The 18,499-nt window shown below is 41.5% G+C and overlaps 1 protein-coding gene and 1 long non-coding RNA gene across 14 annotated transcripts; one reads left to right on the top strand and one right to left on the bottom strand.

Moving 5' to 3' along the window:
- Window positions 1–4,330: 4,330 nt before the first annotated feature.
- cd34 (CD34 molecule) lies at window positions 4,331–15,104 on the top strand. 3 transcript variants are annotated; one of them, XM_088369653.1, is made up of 8 exons: window positions 4,331–4,507; window positions 10,662–10,733; window positions 11,025–11,257; window positions 11,331–11,408; window positions 13,040–13,148; window positions 13,244–13,293; window positions 13,460–13,621; window positions 13,827–15,104. In XM_088369653.1, exons 1-8 carry the CDS (start codon window positions 4,426–4,428, stop codon window positions 14,013–14,015), a joined length of 975 nt encoding a protein of 324 aa, XP_088225779.1. In that variant the 5' UTR covers window positions 4,331–4,425; the 3' UTR covers window positions 14,016–15,104. The 3 variants fall into 3 exon arrangements, with proteins under 3 accessions (XP_088225779.1, XP_088225781.1, XP_088225778.1); XM_088369655.1 differs by having other exon boundaries at window positions 4,335–4,507; window positions 10,662–10,721; window positions 13,824–15,104; XM_088369652.1 differs by having other exon boundaries at window positions 4,335–4,507; window positions 13,824–15,104.
- Window positions 11,704–18,400, bottom strand: LOC148402268 (uncharacterized). Of its 11 annotated transcripts, none has more exons than XR_015857224.1 (6): window positions 17,839–18,400; window positions 17,714–17,761; window positions 15,794–17,625; window positions 15,549–15,705; window positions 14,291–15,161; window positions 11,704–12,696 (listed from the first exon to the last, which is right to left on the bottom strand). It is a non-coding gene; the product is annotated as an uncharacterized LOC148402268 (long non-coding RNA). The 11 variants fall into 11 exon arrangements; XR_015857222.1 differs by lacking the exon at window positions 11,704–12,696 and adding an exon at window positions 13,788–14,133; XR_015857226.1 differs by lacking the exon at window positions 11,704–12,696 and adding an exon at window positions 13,788–14,133 and having other exon boundaries at window positions 14,291–14,374.
- Between the last annotated feature and the right edge of the window lie 99 nt (window positions 18,401–18,499).

Raw genomic sequence — 18,499 nt, 5'->3', positions numbered from 1 at the left:
TATCAATTTAATCAACTATTTTATCATTGAGTAATTGTTTCTAGCCATTGCTTAATTTAAAATTGTCAAGATCCTCTGATTTCAGACTTTCAACAATTATTATTCTGAGATTTTTGCAGTCCTTCCTAAAAGCAGATTGCTGATCATTTGTGTTTGATCAAAATAAGACATTTGTGAACATGTGTTTCGACTATGGAAAATAACGACAGAGCCAATGACGGAATCAAAAGTTGGTGAGCACATCGGTCAGTGATATTGCTAAATTGTAGTTTAGTTTTTTTTTTTTCACTAAAACAGTCTAATGCCCTTTGATGTGAAAACACGTTAGCCCAATATACAATATACACAATTGATCAATAGTCAAGTATTGTTTTAAGTATACTATTTACGTCAACACATATTTTCTTATTTAATTTCCCCCCATATGAAACCAAACCTAATGCCTAAATCCATTTCAACAAAGCAGAGGGGTCATTTTCAGTAGGAAATGATTAATAAGAAAACATAACAGGATGGTTGTCGTAATCAGATTTTTCCGCACATATTCCGGATTCAACAACAACTCTTTCCACACACCTCCTGCAAATGCAGAGCGTGGTCATAGTGGGACACTGGCACTTCACACGGCCGCAGCTCCAGCCACAAGGTCAACGAGGAATGTAAATACATTTCCATGTTTGCCTTCCAGGGACTTGGGGTCACAGCGAGGCCTTTCTGCGTAGATGTGTCACACTGGAGGAGAAAAGCAGGAAACAGAAGAGGAACTGGATGCAGGAGTGGTGATCGATGGCTAAGTCAACAGGATGATGAGGGTGGGGAGGAGGAGGACCTCATGTAGAAGTGTATCAAACGTCTTTGTCTCTCCTTCAGTCAAATGGTCACTGAGACCCTTGCTGGGAAAATGCACATTACTCATTAAAACTTGTCACCACATTAGACTGAATGAAACCGAGCATGATGATAATCGGACAGGAAGTTTTGTCATTGTGACACTCCAACAGAAGGAATTACTGATAGGAACATGTTCAAAATAGCTTCCATTTTGGTGCGGACAATTTTTAAAATTGTGGAAGTGAAGTTGAGAGCTGCAACACTTCTTGGTGGATAAGAATGTGGTGTGTGACCCAAGCTCTCCAGGCATGATGACCCTAGGATATGGAAGGAGGAGGGAGTTAATAAGATGACCCCACCCAGATTGCCCTGTGTGAATGAATGCAAGCTTTCCTTTTTATATATACGTACTTAGGGGATGTCAGTTGTAGGCATTGTGGATATTTCAATCATAGTGGTTAATGATGTGACAATAGTTGTATTGAATAAATATTGATATTGTTTTGATGTGGGGATGCCTATAAAGAGAACAAGTTTGCCGTGTTGGCCAAGCTACTTGAAAAATGTAGAGTCAGCTAAAAGTGTAATTTCACTATTGTGGTATACTGTAAAAGAAAACCTAATTCTAAAATCTTTGCATGCTTCTCCTATTTGATTTTTTTTTCTAGATGTCAATTTTCAAAATAATTATTTAAAAAGATGATGAATGTTTTAGAGAGAAATTAAAATTAATTAGAGTAACATAAAATAGCATGAGTCAAGGGCCATTCAATACATATTAAAGTAAGGTGACCTGCTCATTTATTTAAAGGTGTTCTCAAGTGTTTTTAACAACAACAACAAGAACAAGTCTCTTCAAATAAAATTAGGACACAACTCGGTTTGGCGCCATCCAAGCTAGTACCGCCCAATGCACACACACACACACACACACAGCTTTCCCTCGGGTGCGGAACACTCGGCACACAATGCAGTTTGAGGTCTGTTAAATCGAGACAAAATTATTTTGTTGTAGTGTTCAAAGTGTTCACAGTTATTTGCAATATATCATGATAAATATATATTCATTAACATCTCAAGTAGTCATTTTATGAAGACTGTAAAAATGCTGTTTTTAGGAAAAAAATTTCTGCCCTGAACTGGTTCATATTAATTTTTGATCTTTGACAGTCCAGTCCATATTTGGATGGTAGTGTTCTTCCTTCAGTCCAGTTTGCATGAGGTCTGGTTTTCAAGTCACCTCTCATATAACAACTATAAGCATCAGTCATATTTCTTTACTGACATTATTGACGGATGAAGAAGCAGTCAAGTATAATTTTTAACTAATACTGCAGTGAGTTGTTGGCATTGGTACTACATTGAAGAAAATACCTCGTCCACAAGAAACCCCTGAATGGAATTCTTTGTACCCTCACACTCATGTTCTCCGCAAAGTATCAGCAAAGTGTTATATTTGAACTAACAAGTCAAGTCACATTCATGTTTTAGCAAAATGTAAACCTTTTCAAATTACGCGTAAAGCATTTAAAATCAGGGTTTGGTTTCCAGACACCAGTTTGATGGGACTCATATGGTTGCTTTGTTAGACTCTAGGCTGTTCTTAAAAAAAGGCGGCGGGGTGTGTGGAGGAGAGTTGGGGGTGGGGGGGGGGGGCACTTGCAGTACTTCCAGATGTGGTCTGCCAGAATATCAGGAACAAAACATCTGTGCGAACATGAATGGTGAACACCCTGCATCCCGTGCCTGCAGCAGAGCACACGTCAACTTTTGTCACATGCGAGCTGCTGATGTGGCGCAATCATGTAATAAGTGTGATTCTTTGTTTGTGTGCACGCATTAGCAAAGCGTGTCTATACTGCCATAGTAATTGTAACGTACACTCAATGGGTGACTCACCATAAACTGTAATTCATCTAACTGCTGTCAGTAAAATCCAAGGTGAGTGTTGTGTGAGACGGTATGAGCTTTTACATGCCACGTTTTTTTGTGCTTCTTTTTACATATGAGCGCTGAACTTTTTCTGACAGTATTTAAAAAGTGTCCACATATAAGCTGAAGCGGCCTTGAAACAAAATAAGATTTTGGGGTGTGTTCCCAACATTGCTGTCTTGTTGCTTAGGGAGCCTCATAAGCCATCACTGTCCAATGACGCCATTTGCTGAAATTTTCATTGGCTCTAAAATCACTTTTATGCAAACTCTGAAGGTTTGTTGTTACTACTCGATCTTAGGTAGCCAGCTAATGCTAATGTGTTGCCACCCAAAAATAACTTGTTTGGAAACAGGAGTTGTAGCCATTTTGTCAGGATGCATGGTGAGGTGGAAGTGATAAAAAGGTGGACCCATCTGTAGGAACTGGAGCCAGGAGATTAGACAGGAAGAACTTTTAGTGTGTAAAACAACAACAACGGCAGCAACAATTTGTGGATGGTCACAAGTTTAAAAAAAAGAACAACAAAAAGAACAAGCATGTACTCCACATACCCCACAGCAACTGATGAGAATCCAACTAGGAATGTACAAAGACTTAAATGTACTCTGACTAATTGGGAGACAAGCGGATGGTGAAAACACCAAGAAAAAAAGGAGGCGACACAGCTGGTACTGAACAAGCATAAAGTACAGAAAAAGATATTTAAAAAACATTTTTCTCATTTTGTTATTACAAATTGCAATAAAAAAATTCCTCAAAATTCTACACATACTAACTTTATGTAATTTTCTTTTTTTTAATCATTTAAAAAAATACTCATGATGTCCTTAACTTTTTGCTTCTCAATCTTTAAAAAACCCAACACATTGATTATTGTATAAATCATAAGACTTGGCACATTCCGATTTTGCCAACTCAGTGGTACAGGGGCGGAGCTATGTGGTGGCCATGGCCACCCATTGTCACTCTGGCCACTCCCTCACCGAGGGCAAGACTTTGACACTTGTAACTTTTCTACCAATTTTATATGGATGCAGTATTCTTAGACACCTTAATACTCAACCACAATTCATTTAGAGTTCATGCATATTTTAAGAAAAATATATCTGGCTACACCTCTGGTGGTACTATAAGTTTAGTCCTGGTTGCAACATGCTGTTTTTTTTCCCCAAGCCCAAAAAGAATCTGCAGGTTCTAGATCAGGGATGGGCAACTTAAATGATCGAGGTTGCCACAATTTTGCATTAACTGCCTAGCTGCTAGGATCAACCTCACCATTATTGATACGTCCATAGCTCTACAGATGCACCACTGGGGAGGTTCTGTTCATAAAGAATTTTGAGTTTCTGACCAAACTTAATTTATGTCTGAAGCTCATCTGGGACATATACACAATATCTCGCGGGTTCACTGGCGGAAGCAGGGACGGTTGAACTGAGGGGAAATAGCCCAACTGAATAAGGGTGTGGACAGAGCACACGATTGTAGAAAGAGAGCGAGCGAGAGAGACAGAGAGAGAGAGAGAGAGAGAGAGAAGAGGGCATATAAAGAGCGACACCACAAGGCAAACTTCATCTTCTAGTCTGTTCCGCTTCCTCAGACCTCACAGCAAACGCCCATCTCCCTGCCCATTCACTCACTCAGAATATCACCTCCTGCATGTGCTCCCGTCCCACTCTGACCATGTGGAGGATGAACGGCATCTCTATCGTCCTGGTGCTCTGCACAGTACTGCTATGCAGTAAGTTACTCATTACAATATTTCATTTTAAAATGTAGCTTTTGGATTATATTTACATGAATGTCACTTTCTTCTGTTTCTCTTGTCATTCACGCATGTGGATTTTGGGTTTATGTTATCTTTACTTTGGTTCACATAAGTCGAAACAGCAGGTCATTCTGTTGCCTTGGCGACCAGGCAGGTTTAATTTGTTTAAACTGAATTCTGGATTTTGTTTGCTTTCATGAGTAAGGCACTGAACCTCTAAGGAGATATGGTTTGGAACACAGTTACAGTGTGTAAAGAGGATCTACTCAAGTAATTAAATTGTGAGTAAAATGTTTTTTTGGAAAACATTGTATGGTTGGTGAAGATGTTTGGCAGAATGGTGGCCCCAGACACAAAGAGTCTGCTCAGGAGAATAATTATACTTTGTCTCCTGTGGTGCCCTTGCGTGCGGCGTGTGCATGCTTGCGGCATGTGTGTGAGGGGCTTAATACTAATTGCATAGTGATGACTACATGGCTTTCATGCCTCTCCAAATTTCAACGTGTCTAAGTTCAAAGAGTGTGTAAAGTCTGGTGTGTTCTTGACCAGTCTGCCAGAGTGATGAAAATAGCTCAGGGACAACTTTGAAGAGGAAAAAGATGATGATATGGTTGAACATGCAGCTCATTTGGAGAATAATGACTTGTACTGTCTACATCAGCCGCTTATCAGAATTCAATTTACAGATACCAGTACATGAAAATCCAGTTACACCCTGCCTCTCCTCAAGCCTCCATTCCAGCCTCCATTCTTTGCTTTCGCTACCATCACACAGACCTGAAACGTTATTGTCACTGCGCTTTATTCGGCAGCCCAGTGTGAACATGCCAACAGGCAAGCGCATGTGACACGGAAAGAAAAGTCAAAATAATTTTGTTGGTATCAACAAGAGTGCTACAAAGGCTTGGTGTTTGGGGTCACAGTCTAAATTGAAGTTAAGCGACTTCTTTGCCGCTAATCTGCTGCAGATCAGGAGGTTTAATTGAATCCACATTAAATTTAGTAGCGGTGATGTCATCAGCTCCTCAAGGGCGAGGCAGCTGACCGACTCATTTTGAACATCACTTTGTTGTGTTCACACAAAGAAGCAGCGAGCATGCATCTCTCGGACTGACTCGACCACAAAGTACATTCAGAAAACAAAATCACACAAGAACAAACAACTCCAAGTAGCTCCACATCTTCAGTTGGCGGACATTGTAGTAAACTTGATTGCTGAGCGTGATTGTGTTTACTCACGCAAACATGACTCCAACACACAGATGGGCGGATCGCACAACTCTCATTCCATAGTTATGCAGTTTGTAGGAGAATTGAAGGCAGTTTTGGATGATGTCATTCGACCCCTCCTTTAGCGTTACATTTTTTTAGGGGGAAAACCCAAACTGTTGAAGGATGTGGGGGTGAACCATGTTCTGCTGATCATCTTCCACAGCTCGCTCTTTTATAATGAAGTCAATGTCGGAGGCAAGCGATGACAATCAGTATTTGAATGAACCACGCCGTTCCAAGATATTGGCTGAGGGTTGGGAGTTTCCAAAGTGTGCAGCACATGTGATTCTTTTAGCATACCCTTGCCAGTGATCAGTATGTCCTTTGTGCTGTGAATGCGTATCATGTGACCATGCAAGATGGTGTGTAAGCCACGGACACTCAGATGACACAAAACTGAATGAAATTGGTAGTTGTATTTGCCTTTCAAAATGAAGCTGTACACAATAATATATAAGAGAAAATATGACTCTCAATTCGCTTTCAACTATAGCACCGGCATGTATTTATTTCTCAACGCATTTATCATCCCATCATCATTTTATCATGACACCATCGAGTCAAATGTGAAAAAGTGTCGAGTCTCATTCAGTGAATTTCTAAAACATTATTACTATTGATTTTATGAGGCCATTGCTCTTGACCAACATTCTTTTGGCTCAATTGTTTTGATTGTTAACTTTGCGTCAGATGCAGAAGGGCGTGGGTCTGTTATGTTATAAGCCCTTGCAATCTTAAGTCAGGCCAGGGGTGTGGATTTGCTTGGATCCAAAGTTCCAGCCTGATCCAACAAAGTAATTAAACGTGGAGTCTGTGCGCCGTTAATGTGCCAATTATCCGAAAGCCATTGCTTGCGGCGAGCTAAACATGTTAAAACTCAAACCCAATAAAACAAATGGTGCCAGCCATCAGTGTCCATTCTGTTACCTCATCCGTCAGCCTTTGCAGATATGACAATCTCCTTTGTTCATGTGATGCCAGCTCAAAACGTATTTACCATCCAAAAAAAAAAAATCCTCCATCACAGCTCAATGGTCATTCAGGAAAAGGGTCTGACTTGGAGAAGTAAATCATCTAATAACAACATTTACCCAGTCAAACAAGCCTAATGAATAGCAGACTTTGCGATAAAGGTTAAACTTTCCTGTTCCAATTACTGCAGTCCTGGTGAGCCTTATTGTTCTTTGTTCCCCGAGCACCCTGCAGCACAACCACATGATTTAAGCAGTGTAAAGACAAATAGAGAGCAACACAACGTTCTTTTCTCGTGTTTCACCTCAACTTTGGGGGGACAATTTGGTGGGACAGCCAATACCATGACTGAGCTTACAGTCAGTCAGCGAAGCAACGAAAAGGAAGTCTGTCATCTCCACTTAATATTGGCTGGGGCAGGGTTATCTTTGCAAAGCAAAGATGGCTTACCTCAGGGGAGGAAAGTTTTTAATGAGACTGGCCAAGCACTTTTTTTTTCCCCAAGACGACACAAGGTGCTCAGATTGGTTACCAGCTTATAAATACTCACTGTATGACCTCCATATGTGCTTTAGAAAGTTTTTCTTCTGTAGTAGTCCCCCCCCTTTCCTTGTAATAGCTTGAGAGCCACAATCATATCCCCAACCTGATCGTTCGGCGTTATGGGTCTGTGAGTCTTTTTACAACCTTCACCAACCCCGCCAACTTAGTTTCATGTAAGAGCAGCAGCTGGAACGGAGCAGTCCACACACACACATCTGCCGACTCTGACACAGCTGGCGTTTCCACTTTCTTGCCCTCTTACAAATTGGACAGACACTGGTTTTGAATTTCAGGCGATATTTTAAAGAGTGAAGTATGGGGGTTGAATAAGTTTAAAAAAAAACAACAACTTTACTTTCACATCTTTCTTAGGGGTTCGGTCTGACTTTGGACTTAAGAAGCTTAATGTTGTAGAACCAAGAAAAAAATAATTATTTTAACAAAACTGTATTGCTATGATTACAGTCAAGCGGGTCTGTAGGAACATTCTCAAATACGGAAAATAATTTTCAAGGCCATGAAATTGTATTTATGAATATGAGTGAGCATTATCTGTTGCCCACACAGTGTTCACCTCGGCAGGTCACCCCATGGCTGTGGGAGTGCTGTGACAGACACATCCTGCCCAAGGATGTGCATGGATACATTCCAAAATCTGTTGTTGTTAATTCCTTTCATTCACCCCCCACCACTCCCCCAACTCCAAACGGTCTTATGTTTGGTTTAAAAACACCAGGGGTGTGTACTGGGTGGAAAAGTTAACTTTTACCAACCTTCTGTATGGGAACAAAAACAGTTGTCAATTCATGGATTCAAATGGTGTTCGAGTATTTAAGGAATCCTTATAGGTGTCTTTTTTTCATAGTGTGCCAAGAGTAGTGACAAGTTCAGTAATGGGGCTGTAATGAGCACCCTAAAAATGTGCTCTGGTATTTATTGGTTTAACCATCAGTACTCACACAGCATTTTATTAGATTATCACAAAAGTCATACTGCTGTTCATGCTAATAGCAAGAAATGGTTTCCTATCTTGGAAAATAGTTTTTTCTATACTAATTTTGAAAAAGATTGTTAAATTTGTCATTTGTAGGAAACATTTTGTTCTACAAATACTTCTCAAAACTGTGAAATAGACCAAAAAAAAAAAAAAAAGACATCATTTTGGTAATGTGTGATGAGGTCATTTATCACTGTGACCCGTACAGGACAGTTGTTTGGCCTTGGCAGAGATCCGTTCTGAAAAATTCACATCATTTTTGGCCTTTTTAGTTGCTAGGCAGACACATCAAGCAGACAACCACTTGCAGTAAAAGATAATTGTTAGGAACCCGGGATTCTCATGTTGTGGTCAAACATATTGTCTTTCTGAGTAAAGCTAACCAACAATCATTTTAGAGACTGGCAGCTTTATTTGAGAGGCGAGTTCAAAAAGAGCCAAACATGTAGTGGTTGCAGCCTCTAAAACGGGATGAATTACGGGTTCTATTTGATTTATCGTGTAACACAAAAACTCTTTGATTTCTGACCGATTGGTCATTCAAAAGAGGATGTGAAGATGCTACTGTGGGCTTCACTTGATTCACCCGTTTTGGTTATTTGATACTTGAAGGAGCCTAAATGAAAACCTGACCAACATGACAGTTATATATAATTGATTCCCGGCTTAGTATAGTTGAGAAAGTATTTACAAGCCGACATGGAAGGTCGTCTCAAGGGTCTTCTCTGGACATCTGGAAGCAACACTGGGTGTGGCACAGAAAAGAGAGCCAGGGCGTTGTCTCGATATTGTCTGGGTGGAGGTCAAATCCAAAATCCTTAAAGCTGCTCACGCTTCTCCCTTGTGGATGAAGTCAGAGCTTTTTCTGCTGCCTCACCTTTCCCACCCCAAGTCTAAACTGCCCGACCCAATGCCCTCAGAGAGGAAGTTGGCTTTCTCTCATGACACCACGTGCAAAATGCCAATGGTGTCCCCTATAGTCTTTCAGAGCAGCCCTTTAATCGAGTGTGACAGTATTTGTTTTTGCGGGAATTTCCATGAGGTTTCCCACCCTGGATATTTGTGTGAGGGTAGTAGAAATGGTAAGGGTTCCACATTGGATGATGAATAGAAAGATCTGGGCATCGTCGTCTTATACAATAAGTAATATCCATGTGGAAGTCACGTTAGGTTTTCTTTTTGTTTATGTGGTTGACGTAAAGTACATCTTGGGAATGTCAAACAAGCTGTGATGTGTCATGGGCGTTAGCATACAAAAGTCACCATTATTTCAAGCCTTAGTGCTTTTACTAATATTATTACTAATAGGGACAAAATGATTTTAGTGTGACATCAGCTTACACTTGAGTAACATCAAGTATCAGCTCTTTGAAAAGATACGGCCCGCCACATCATTTTATGTGGCCCGCGGACAAATTGTGCATCAAATTCTTTCTTTACTAAAATTGCAAATTGTGGTCACTTTTAAAATTCATCTTTTTTTAAATATTTGAACAGTTTTATACGAGTCTAATTTGAAAACGAGTTATTTGTTAGTTTTTTTCATAGCTAATACTGTATATAATATGAGGCGTTCATACATTTATTTGGGATGACAGTCACAATGGCCCTCCGAAGGAAACTATGACTAAGATGCGGCCCGCAACAAAAATGAGTTTGACACCCCTGCTTTAAACCTTGTGATGATGTATGTCCCAAAACCCACCATGGGCCCCACATGTAGGACTATTTTACAGTACTTCGACCATTTTTTTTTTCTCGAAAGGGTGTCTTTTAATTATTCACTGTTAGATTTGGTTATTTGGGATGAAAAAAGGTATCGAGGAGCTGAAAAGTGCAGAAGGGCGTGTTTGTGAGGTAGGGCCCACACACACACACCAGCGTTGTTTAGTCCTGTTGCACTGAACCCTGCTGTATTTATCCCACTGCCACACACCATTTGGGTTAGTGTAAAAGCACAACCCTGGTTCTCCTATGAGAAATGTACCATCACTCCATTATTATTTTGTCAAGACAAAAAAAAAATGGTTGCATGGAAGCTTCCACACGCTATCATGGGTCTACACTGCATCCTCTCTTCTACTTATGGTTGGTGGCATGCCACATCAAAAAAGGCAGGCCGGGAGCTTCACGTAGCTTGGGAAATCTACTTCATGTTGCCAGTAGTGACCATCATGTGTGTGGTCTGCATCATACCAAGTACTATATTCACTGGTGGAGATAGGATTTTTGTTTCCTGACAAAAGTCAATTATCTGACCTGGCAACAATGTCTGAAGATTGTGCCTCAAGTTTGTCATTCACACCAAATTTTAAAGCTGCTGTTCTTTCTCTAAATTTGCAGATGGTGTAGTGGGCCAAGATGATCTCGTAACAGACGCACCGGCAAGTGATCCGGCCGCAGGTAACAGTGACGGTAGGGGTCCGGATGTGGCAATTATGAAACTGGACCCAATAACAAAAATCTGATGTGTCCTTTTGAAACGAATTCGTATGAGCATGTTTTTGTCTTTTGCTGCTCTATTGGTTTCAGATTTCATATGGTACTGTAATGGAACCAGTAAGACTGAGTAAAGCATTATGATAACTACAAATATGAACTACTGTGCAGTTGAAATTTCAACTCACTAGTGACACTGAACAAGCAGCAAAACTAGATGGAAAAATGCATTTGCCTGCATGAATTAACTTATCCATGTTCTCTCAGTCACGACTATGGCAATGGACTCGGATGCCCAACCAGGGACCACTGCTGCTCCAGATTCAGGCGCCGTTCCGGTAGCGGAAGGAGACCCCGAGGCAGCTGCTGCAAATACGCCTTCCTCAGAGACTGCTGACAACCAAGAAGGTGGCGCCTCGGGCACCACAGTTAGCACTCCTGGCGATGATGACACAGCAGTCGTGGGGTCGTACGATTCGTCTGACCGCATTACAGCAAAGGTGAACGCATATCTGAGATGTGTTTAAAACTTTTGTGGATGACGTCATCTCATGTCACTTCTTGTCTCTACAGCCCATGGTGATGTGTGTCGGGAAGGAGGATATTGACGAGAGTAAAGCTGTCAAGGCTATGGTCTCCTATTCTGACTGTGTGGGTACACTGCACTCATTTCTTTCACAATACGAATTAAATAATCATTTGAGACATCAGATGAGGTTTTGCTATCCATCATATCAACCCTTTTCGTTTCAGTTATAAAACGGAAGCCTTTGCAAGGCTTTTCTTGGAAATTCCTCAGGCATTGTAAATCATTAACCTGAAAAAGGACTAATATTTCTTGTCTTGGTCTGGTGTCCATAAGGCAAAAGGAGGAGGTGCACGAGTGCGGTTCTTTTTTTAGCTCTTAACTTTTCCCAAGCTTCTTTGAATTTAGGATTACAATGTTTTTTTTTGTTTATTTAGAGAGGAGGAGAGAAAGCGGTCCGACACAGCCTCATTACATGCCAACAAATGAAAAGGTCACAGCATGTGATGTCATGTTCTGGGGTGAATCTGATAAACAGTTGATTCTTCAAAACATTCGGATGATTTATAGACAAGGCACAGGGCACATTATAAGCAAAAATAGACGTAATATTTGATCACAGGTTATTGCTTGATCCCATATGACATTTTCAATGGATTCCAGTCATATGACACAGCAAAATAATAAGCTATTCGGGATGAACGGCACTTTTCAGATGTGCATCCAGCTGCATAGACGTGAACGGTTGACCCCCATTTGGGTCTTTACTGAAACATTCACAAGGCTGGACATGCTCAGCTGAAGAAGTCATCTGCTGCATTCAACTTAAAGCTAAACATGGACTGAGCTGCCAAAGAATGGTTTGGTCATGAAGCATGTAATAGAAGAGCAGATGAATGAGTTTACTCCAGGAATTATCATCTAGACTTTATTCATTTTCCAGCTAATTATGTGAATCATTTACCCATCCAAATTATGTCAAATGTAGCTGAGATTCCCCAAATAGACATGCAGCCTGTGTAGGTCCATCCTCCTTCGGTGCAAAACAAAATAATATTTCGCCAAAGCAGTGGTCCCCGAGTTGCTTCTTGGTTATAATGGTGGTCCCTTGGACAAAACCAGTTGTAACCTCCTGGTGTGGAGCATTGCATCAGTGGCTACTGCATCCTGCTGAACTTCAAATTCCTCATAAACCGAGAGTCCAGTAGGCCACACAAGGCCAAACTGAGTGCAAGAGACGCGTGATCCTCCACATGTGACACAGACAGATGGAGAAGAGTGTGGCTTCCATGGGAGTGATCACAAATTCAGCCCTCATGAGTTTGTCTCCTCCATGCCTCACAAAATCTGGATTGTGCAGCTGCAGGCTCCGTCCCAATTAGTTGCGAGTCGGGGTTTGCTCACAAGTGTCTCCTGGGAGCAGAGAGAGACGGCTGGATCACATTATAGAAAATGAAGAGTGATCCCAAGTTTTGATTGCGTAATGAGATGGATGATATCATCATTCAGGACTAGGCGGAGGAAAGTCAGCAAGTATTCCATACAGCTGCGGTCAACTTTTGTGACGCACATAAGAGCCTTCGTGCTCTGAGAACATTCCGGGAATTTGTCTTTTGGCCCCAAAATCCACCCTGGGGAACAAATGTGAATATTCTTTAAGATATTTGCACAAACAAGGGACCTAAAAAAATCTGTGAAGTCGTCAACCAATATCCAAATCAGAAATTTATCGGCAATTTTATTTCTCCATTTTCAGGTCGAGACGAAGCACATCCTCGAACAAAGCAAACTCCAGTGCTTCATTGAAAATTGTCATATCAAAGTCCACCAGGAGGGACATAACGTACAAATGGTCAGGAGTGATGGTGGGTAGCCTATTTATGGGATGAATTAGCAGAGACTTCATTTTTGTTATTCTGCTATATGTTGGCTAAAATCTGTTTTCCCTCTCCATGTGAAGGCCAACCAGCCACTCTGGTTGAAGCACTCCACGGGGAATTGAAAGAACAGGTAAGCGAGAACAAAATGCTTGGCGATAAGACTAACCAAGACTTTATAATTGCTCCTCCCATTGTGGTTCTTGGTCAACAGATTTGCCTTGCCACTTGTGTTCCTCATTGGACACACCAAAACTATCCAGATGTCTCATATGCAATATTCACTTCTATATTCGCAGCTGGGAGTGACAAATTTGGAGCAACCAACGTCCTCATCATCATCCTCATCAGGCCGCTCAGTATTTGTGGGGATTCTGATCACCGGTCTGCTGGTTGCCGCCGCCATTATTGCTGGTTACTGCAAATGTCAACGTCGAACTGGCGCCAAGGGAGTCAAGTTGGTGAGTAGTTTGATGAGTGAGACTGCGGCGGCATGCACCTCCGCCAACTTTGACAAGTGTGGTGAAGTGGAAGTTTGCATACTTAATTCATGACAAAAGTCATTTGATATTTTAGTGGTATCACAATTAGAGACACTTATCATGTTGACAATAATCTATGACCGTATGAATTTGGAATGTTTAATGTTCTTTGCTCTCTTAGCAGGCAGAGGAGGCTTATCCAGTGGATCAGGAGAACCAGGGGAACACCCTTGTGTCCGTGGCGCCGCTCAGCCCCCCGGCAGAAACCCAAGAGAAACCCAACGTGAACGGGGAGTCTCCCGAAGCCCCCAAGACCGAGTCTCCTCCCACCAACGGCCACTCCGCCGCCAAGACTGCAGACACTGAGATGTGAAGCCCTCTTTAACCTCACACACGCACACACACACACAGAATTCAAAACGCAATTTAGAACCAACTATGTAGTCATCAGGACATCCATGTCCTCCTATCTTCCCTTCTTTGGCGAGGTCCTGCAACAAGCATCAGGAAAACTAGTCAGATAATGATGAAGGTGGCAGTGGTGGATGTTAACGACGGCTCACTTCCTGACTTGTTGACGGCACTTGAGCTAGAGTTTTGAGACGAGCGCTTTCGGGCGGGGCCGGAATGCATTTTAGCATGACTCACCCTCCACCGGGTCCCGTGAGAGCCGCGGCAGCTTCACACTGCCGACACCCATCAGCTGGCGTGTTGGGCCCTCCACCCTCCCCACTAGAACATATGACACATACACACATGTGCCTCAGTCAGTGATGAAGCTTTACTCCCTTGAATTATTGAGCATGTAGATGTGTGAAAGTGTGTGAGTATCATCCCGACCCCATGCTGGCTTCTTCGGCTAACTGTATGCATGCATGACTTCATGTGATCTAGTTTCCATTCTAATGTAAACGTGTACAAAAGATATTGTTCCGCTGAAGTTCAACCTCATCATTTTTCATCACGAGTCACGTTGCCAATGTGCCTTAAGAGGCAGGTTGAAATTCACAAGATGAACTGACTGTATAAATGTCTAACTTGGCAAAGCTACTCATCAGTGTTATTTTCTATTCATTATACTGTATTGTGTATACTGTTTTTTTTTTTTTTATCAGTATTCTTATGAGCGGTGTGATGCAATTTTTTTTGTTATGCTATGAGCAAGTCTGTTTTGTTTCAACGTGCTAGTTTTGGTTTGAAAGCTGTTGGAAAACACGAACGCCGTGGCTCATTTAACAAGGAAAACAAATTACATGGTGGTGCACGTGGGTGACTTTTTTTTCTTACAATTTAGTTGCAAGAGCTTCAACAGAAGAAAACTACTGTTTTGAATGTTCAACTGGAAAACAATTTGACCTGATTTAATTTTGTATCGTGTTATTACTCACATTCCAGTCTTTTTTGTTTCACAAGCAGACTTTTTAAATTAGATCAAAACAATCAAATAAATGTTTTTTTATGATGTGCTTGTTTTTCTTCGTGTGTGAAGGCACTCTTTTCATTGAAGCTTGAAGATTGCCTGTTGAGATATGAGTAAAACTGGATGAAACATTCACTACACACTGATTATAAATTATTTTTTTTACATCTTGATTCATCTCCTGCCAAATAATTATTATGATTCCCTCAAATGAACAAACAAGAACAAAACCTCGTAAAGGCACATAGGCCACTAAGAAGTTGTCAAAGCCTAAACTTACATCAGTTCTCTAACATGCTTGGTATTTACAATCTTGAAGCCCATAGGATTACCAGTGGGCTTGTATAAGTGATGACATCACTTCACACATTTGTTTAGGCAGGGCAGTGACAAACTCCACCAGCTGACAACCCCCCCACCCACACACACAATATACAGTACCTCAGTCCTTAGTTTCCCAACTTGCCTTCATATATACACACTCACTTGCAAGTCTTGTTCTGCCAGTGTCGCAGGCGTCTGACTTATTTCTTTCATATCCCAAGTGAATTTCAAGCCAGCCAACTCCAACACCCTCCCACCTCACGCCAGAGCTGAACCACCAGACCGAAGCACGTTCGTATGAATACAGTATATGCATCACCTGTTTACAGCAGATCAGACGCCACATGGGACACATTTGAAAGGTGTAAATCCCCCGTGAACATGAAAGAATGTGCAGTACATGCAACCTTGAACTGTGCAAGATGAGGTCGTCTCCAGCGGCCCGACTCCGCCCATGTCAGCGTTTGGGTCTCATTCCATTGGCTCTGCGTACTCATATTTGTGACATTACTCTCTAATGGAGTCTGGCCAAGCACTGTCTTCAAGCAGTCTGCATTTAGGGATCAATCTCTTTGTTCCCATTGCAACAATCCGGTAGAAGAGAAATATTTTCCTACACCAGTGGAGCCATGCTCATGATTGGATGGATGGATGGCAACAACACTGGACATAGAAAAAAAACCCCAAATCTGCTCACTTCAAATGTTTTTTTTGAAACGTCGCAAAGGTCCCAGAGCTCAGTCCACCCTTCAGCCTCCTCCCTGCTCATTCTTCCCTCCTACAGTCCTTCATCCAACTAGGCCTAGCACATGTGGATTGGAATCTCAGATTATCAACAAAACTCAGCTGGTTCTTTTTTGTGTCCTGTCCCTCCTCCCGGCGTAGCAACAGCTGCCAAATACGTCATGTTTTGTTTCTGTTTGCCAAAGAAGGCCCCTTCTCAACTCCTCTACATTAAGATAACATTAGGGAAATATAAGGTTGGAACAAGACCCTGAGGTTGGAAGGCGCGGCCGCCTTTGTGAGCCTCTTCCAGTTCATGCAAAGGCTGCACGCATGTCACTTAGTATAAGCCTAAAATGTTGGCATTTAGGAACAAATGATTTGCAATATTAAATGAAAACCATTTGCTGTCCTGCGTTTCTTCCATCATTTCCTGTTGAGGAAAATGTGATCGCATAATAAAGTCTGCTTTACCCCTTTGAATCTCAATGACAACTTCTGCGCTTTGTCATTTCTTTTTTTAACTTTAGGGTTCATTTCTTGTCTTTATAAATTGTTCATCAGGGACCATGCTTTACCAAAAATGTGCAAAGCTACTGATGCATGCTACTCCAATATGGTATCTTATGTGACACCAAATTGACTAAATTATTGATTATTGTGTGCACCTTGGATTAATGAGATTCATGATTCTCTGTTGTGTAATCTTTTGCAGTATTTAATCCTGAGGGAAATTGTTTTACGAATAACAAACTGATTAAGAGTCAAAAATCCAACAACTATTTCTTTGTATCCACGGACACCAAAGTATTGATAAACACCAGAAACTCTGGTTGATATTACATCTGTTTCCTGCACATTGCTGCATGCCGCCATTGTGCATTTCCAAACATCTACAGGGGGAAACAATTTGGAAGGCAATGTGTCTTTTTCCAGCCATTCCAAGCTGTCCAACACACAGCACAACCTGGACTTCATTCAGCTGGACTCACAATCGTGATTATCTACAAAATTTGGTTTCTCCACAGCACACAATTGTATACTCACACAACAAATATGCAATGAAAAGTTACAGCAACAATTGGAACATACGAGAGATGGCTGAGTGGCTGCTGAGTGCTATGTGCTATATGAGAAAAACGCCAATCATCACATCTTTTGACAAATCAGTGATTGAGTGTCCTTTGAATATGTGGTGCTCTTGGAACACAAATCTATGACACAAGCTGATTCAGCTCCTTCATAAAATAAATAGAAAAATGCTCCTAAACCCCACAAGCACAATGCCTCATATTGAAGTTGAGGGTTTGCGTGTCTCACCTTCAGTTTGCAACTTCTTCATGCACTTTTGTCCTAGTTTGAGGGGGGGAAAAAAGCCATATCGGGTTAATTGAAGACGCAACATTGTTCATAGGTGTAATCGCGTGAATGTGAGGATAATGGATTATTTGTTTTTATATGCCCTGGGGTTGGTTGGTAATCAGTCCAGTCCTGCCTCTGGCCCAAAGCTCACCACCTGAATTAAGGCAAACAGTAAAGAAAATGGATGGATTGATTACTAAAAACAATTCATATTTACCCAAATGCTAATGAAGGAACGTAACCTTTGAACGTGAGGTTAGGGCGCTCCCTGCTGTTCATGAAGGGTCCAACTAAAAATAAATACATTTGACGCTCTCACGCGAAAATGCAAGAATAAAATCAAATGGTTCAAATGGCTACCTCTTACATTTAGACAAAATTGTCACGGACCGGACGGAGCAGGTCGACCAAATACAGCTTGGACCAGGGTTTACTGAAGGGAACTCAAAAGGCAAACTGGCATGACTTAACAAACAATAACTTGACTTGCTGACCGGTACGTGAAACAAAAAGACAGCAAGACAGTACGACAACAACAATGATCCTACGGGGAGTGACACGCAGACAGGATTTAAATACAAAACACGAAACACGACGCAGGTGACCGCGATTACATTGCTTAAGGTGACACAGGAGGGGAGGGGCGACGCGAACTGGGGACGAGACGTGACAAAAATAGAATATAAAAAAATAGAATATAAAAACAACGACAAAGTGGTCAAGTCACTTGATCTACAACAACTAAGTCGGAAGTATCTTATAAAGCAATTAAATTTAATTGTACGAGGGAGGTTATAGATAAGGGCGGTGCCTGACAGTGCAGAGGGTTGTGTGCGTGCGTGCGCGCGTGTGTGTGTGAGAGACAAAAAACATGAATGATCAAGTGAAATATGAAAGAAACGTGCTAAACTATTATCACGAGAAAGAAAATAATTACTTTAATAAACACTTGCGCTCTCTTTGACCCAAATGGATAGCCGGAAACGAAGCCATAGCAAAAGCGGAAGTAGGTGAGGAGTATGCTCCCT

Source organism: Syngnathus floridae, chromosome 2 (assembly GCF_059516105.1).
Source record: "Syngnathus floridae isolate MCC-2025c chromosome 2, RoL_Sflo_1.0, whole genome shotgun sequence".
Taxonomy (NCBI): domain Eukaryota; kingdom Metazoa; phylum Chordata; class Actinopteri; order Syngnathiformes; family Syngnathidae; genus Syngnathus; species Syngnathus floridae.
The sequence above is the reverse complement of the archived record's forward strand: the minus strand, read 5'-3'. Positions and strand labels throughout refer to the sequence as shown.

Coding starts and splice junctions, on each gene's coding strand:
- cd34 (XM_088369652.1), top strand. CDS start 4,426: ATGTGCTCCCGTCCCACTCTGACCATGTGGAGGATGAACGGCATCTCT. Junction 10,734..11,024: donor GGCCGCAGGTAACAGTGACG/GTAGGGGTCCGG, acceptor ATGTTCTCTCAG/TCACGACTATGGCAATGGAC. Junction 13,294..13,459: donor ACGGGGAATTGAAAGAACAG/GTAAGCGAGAAC, acceptor CTATATTCGCAG/CTGGGAGTGACAAATTTGGA.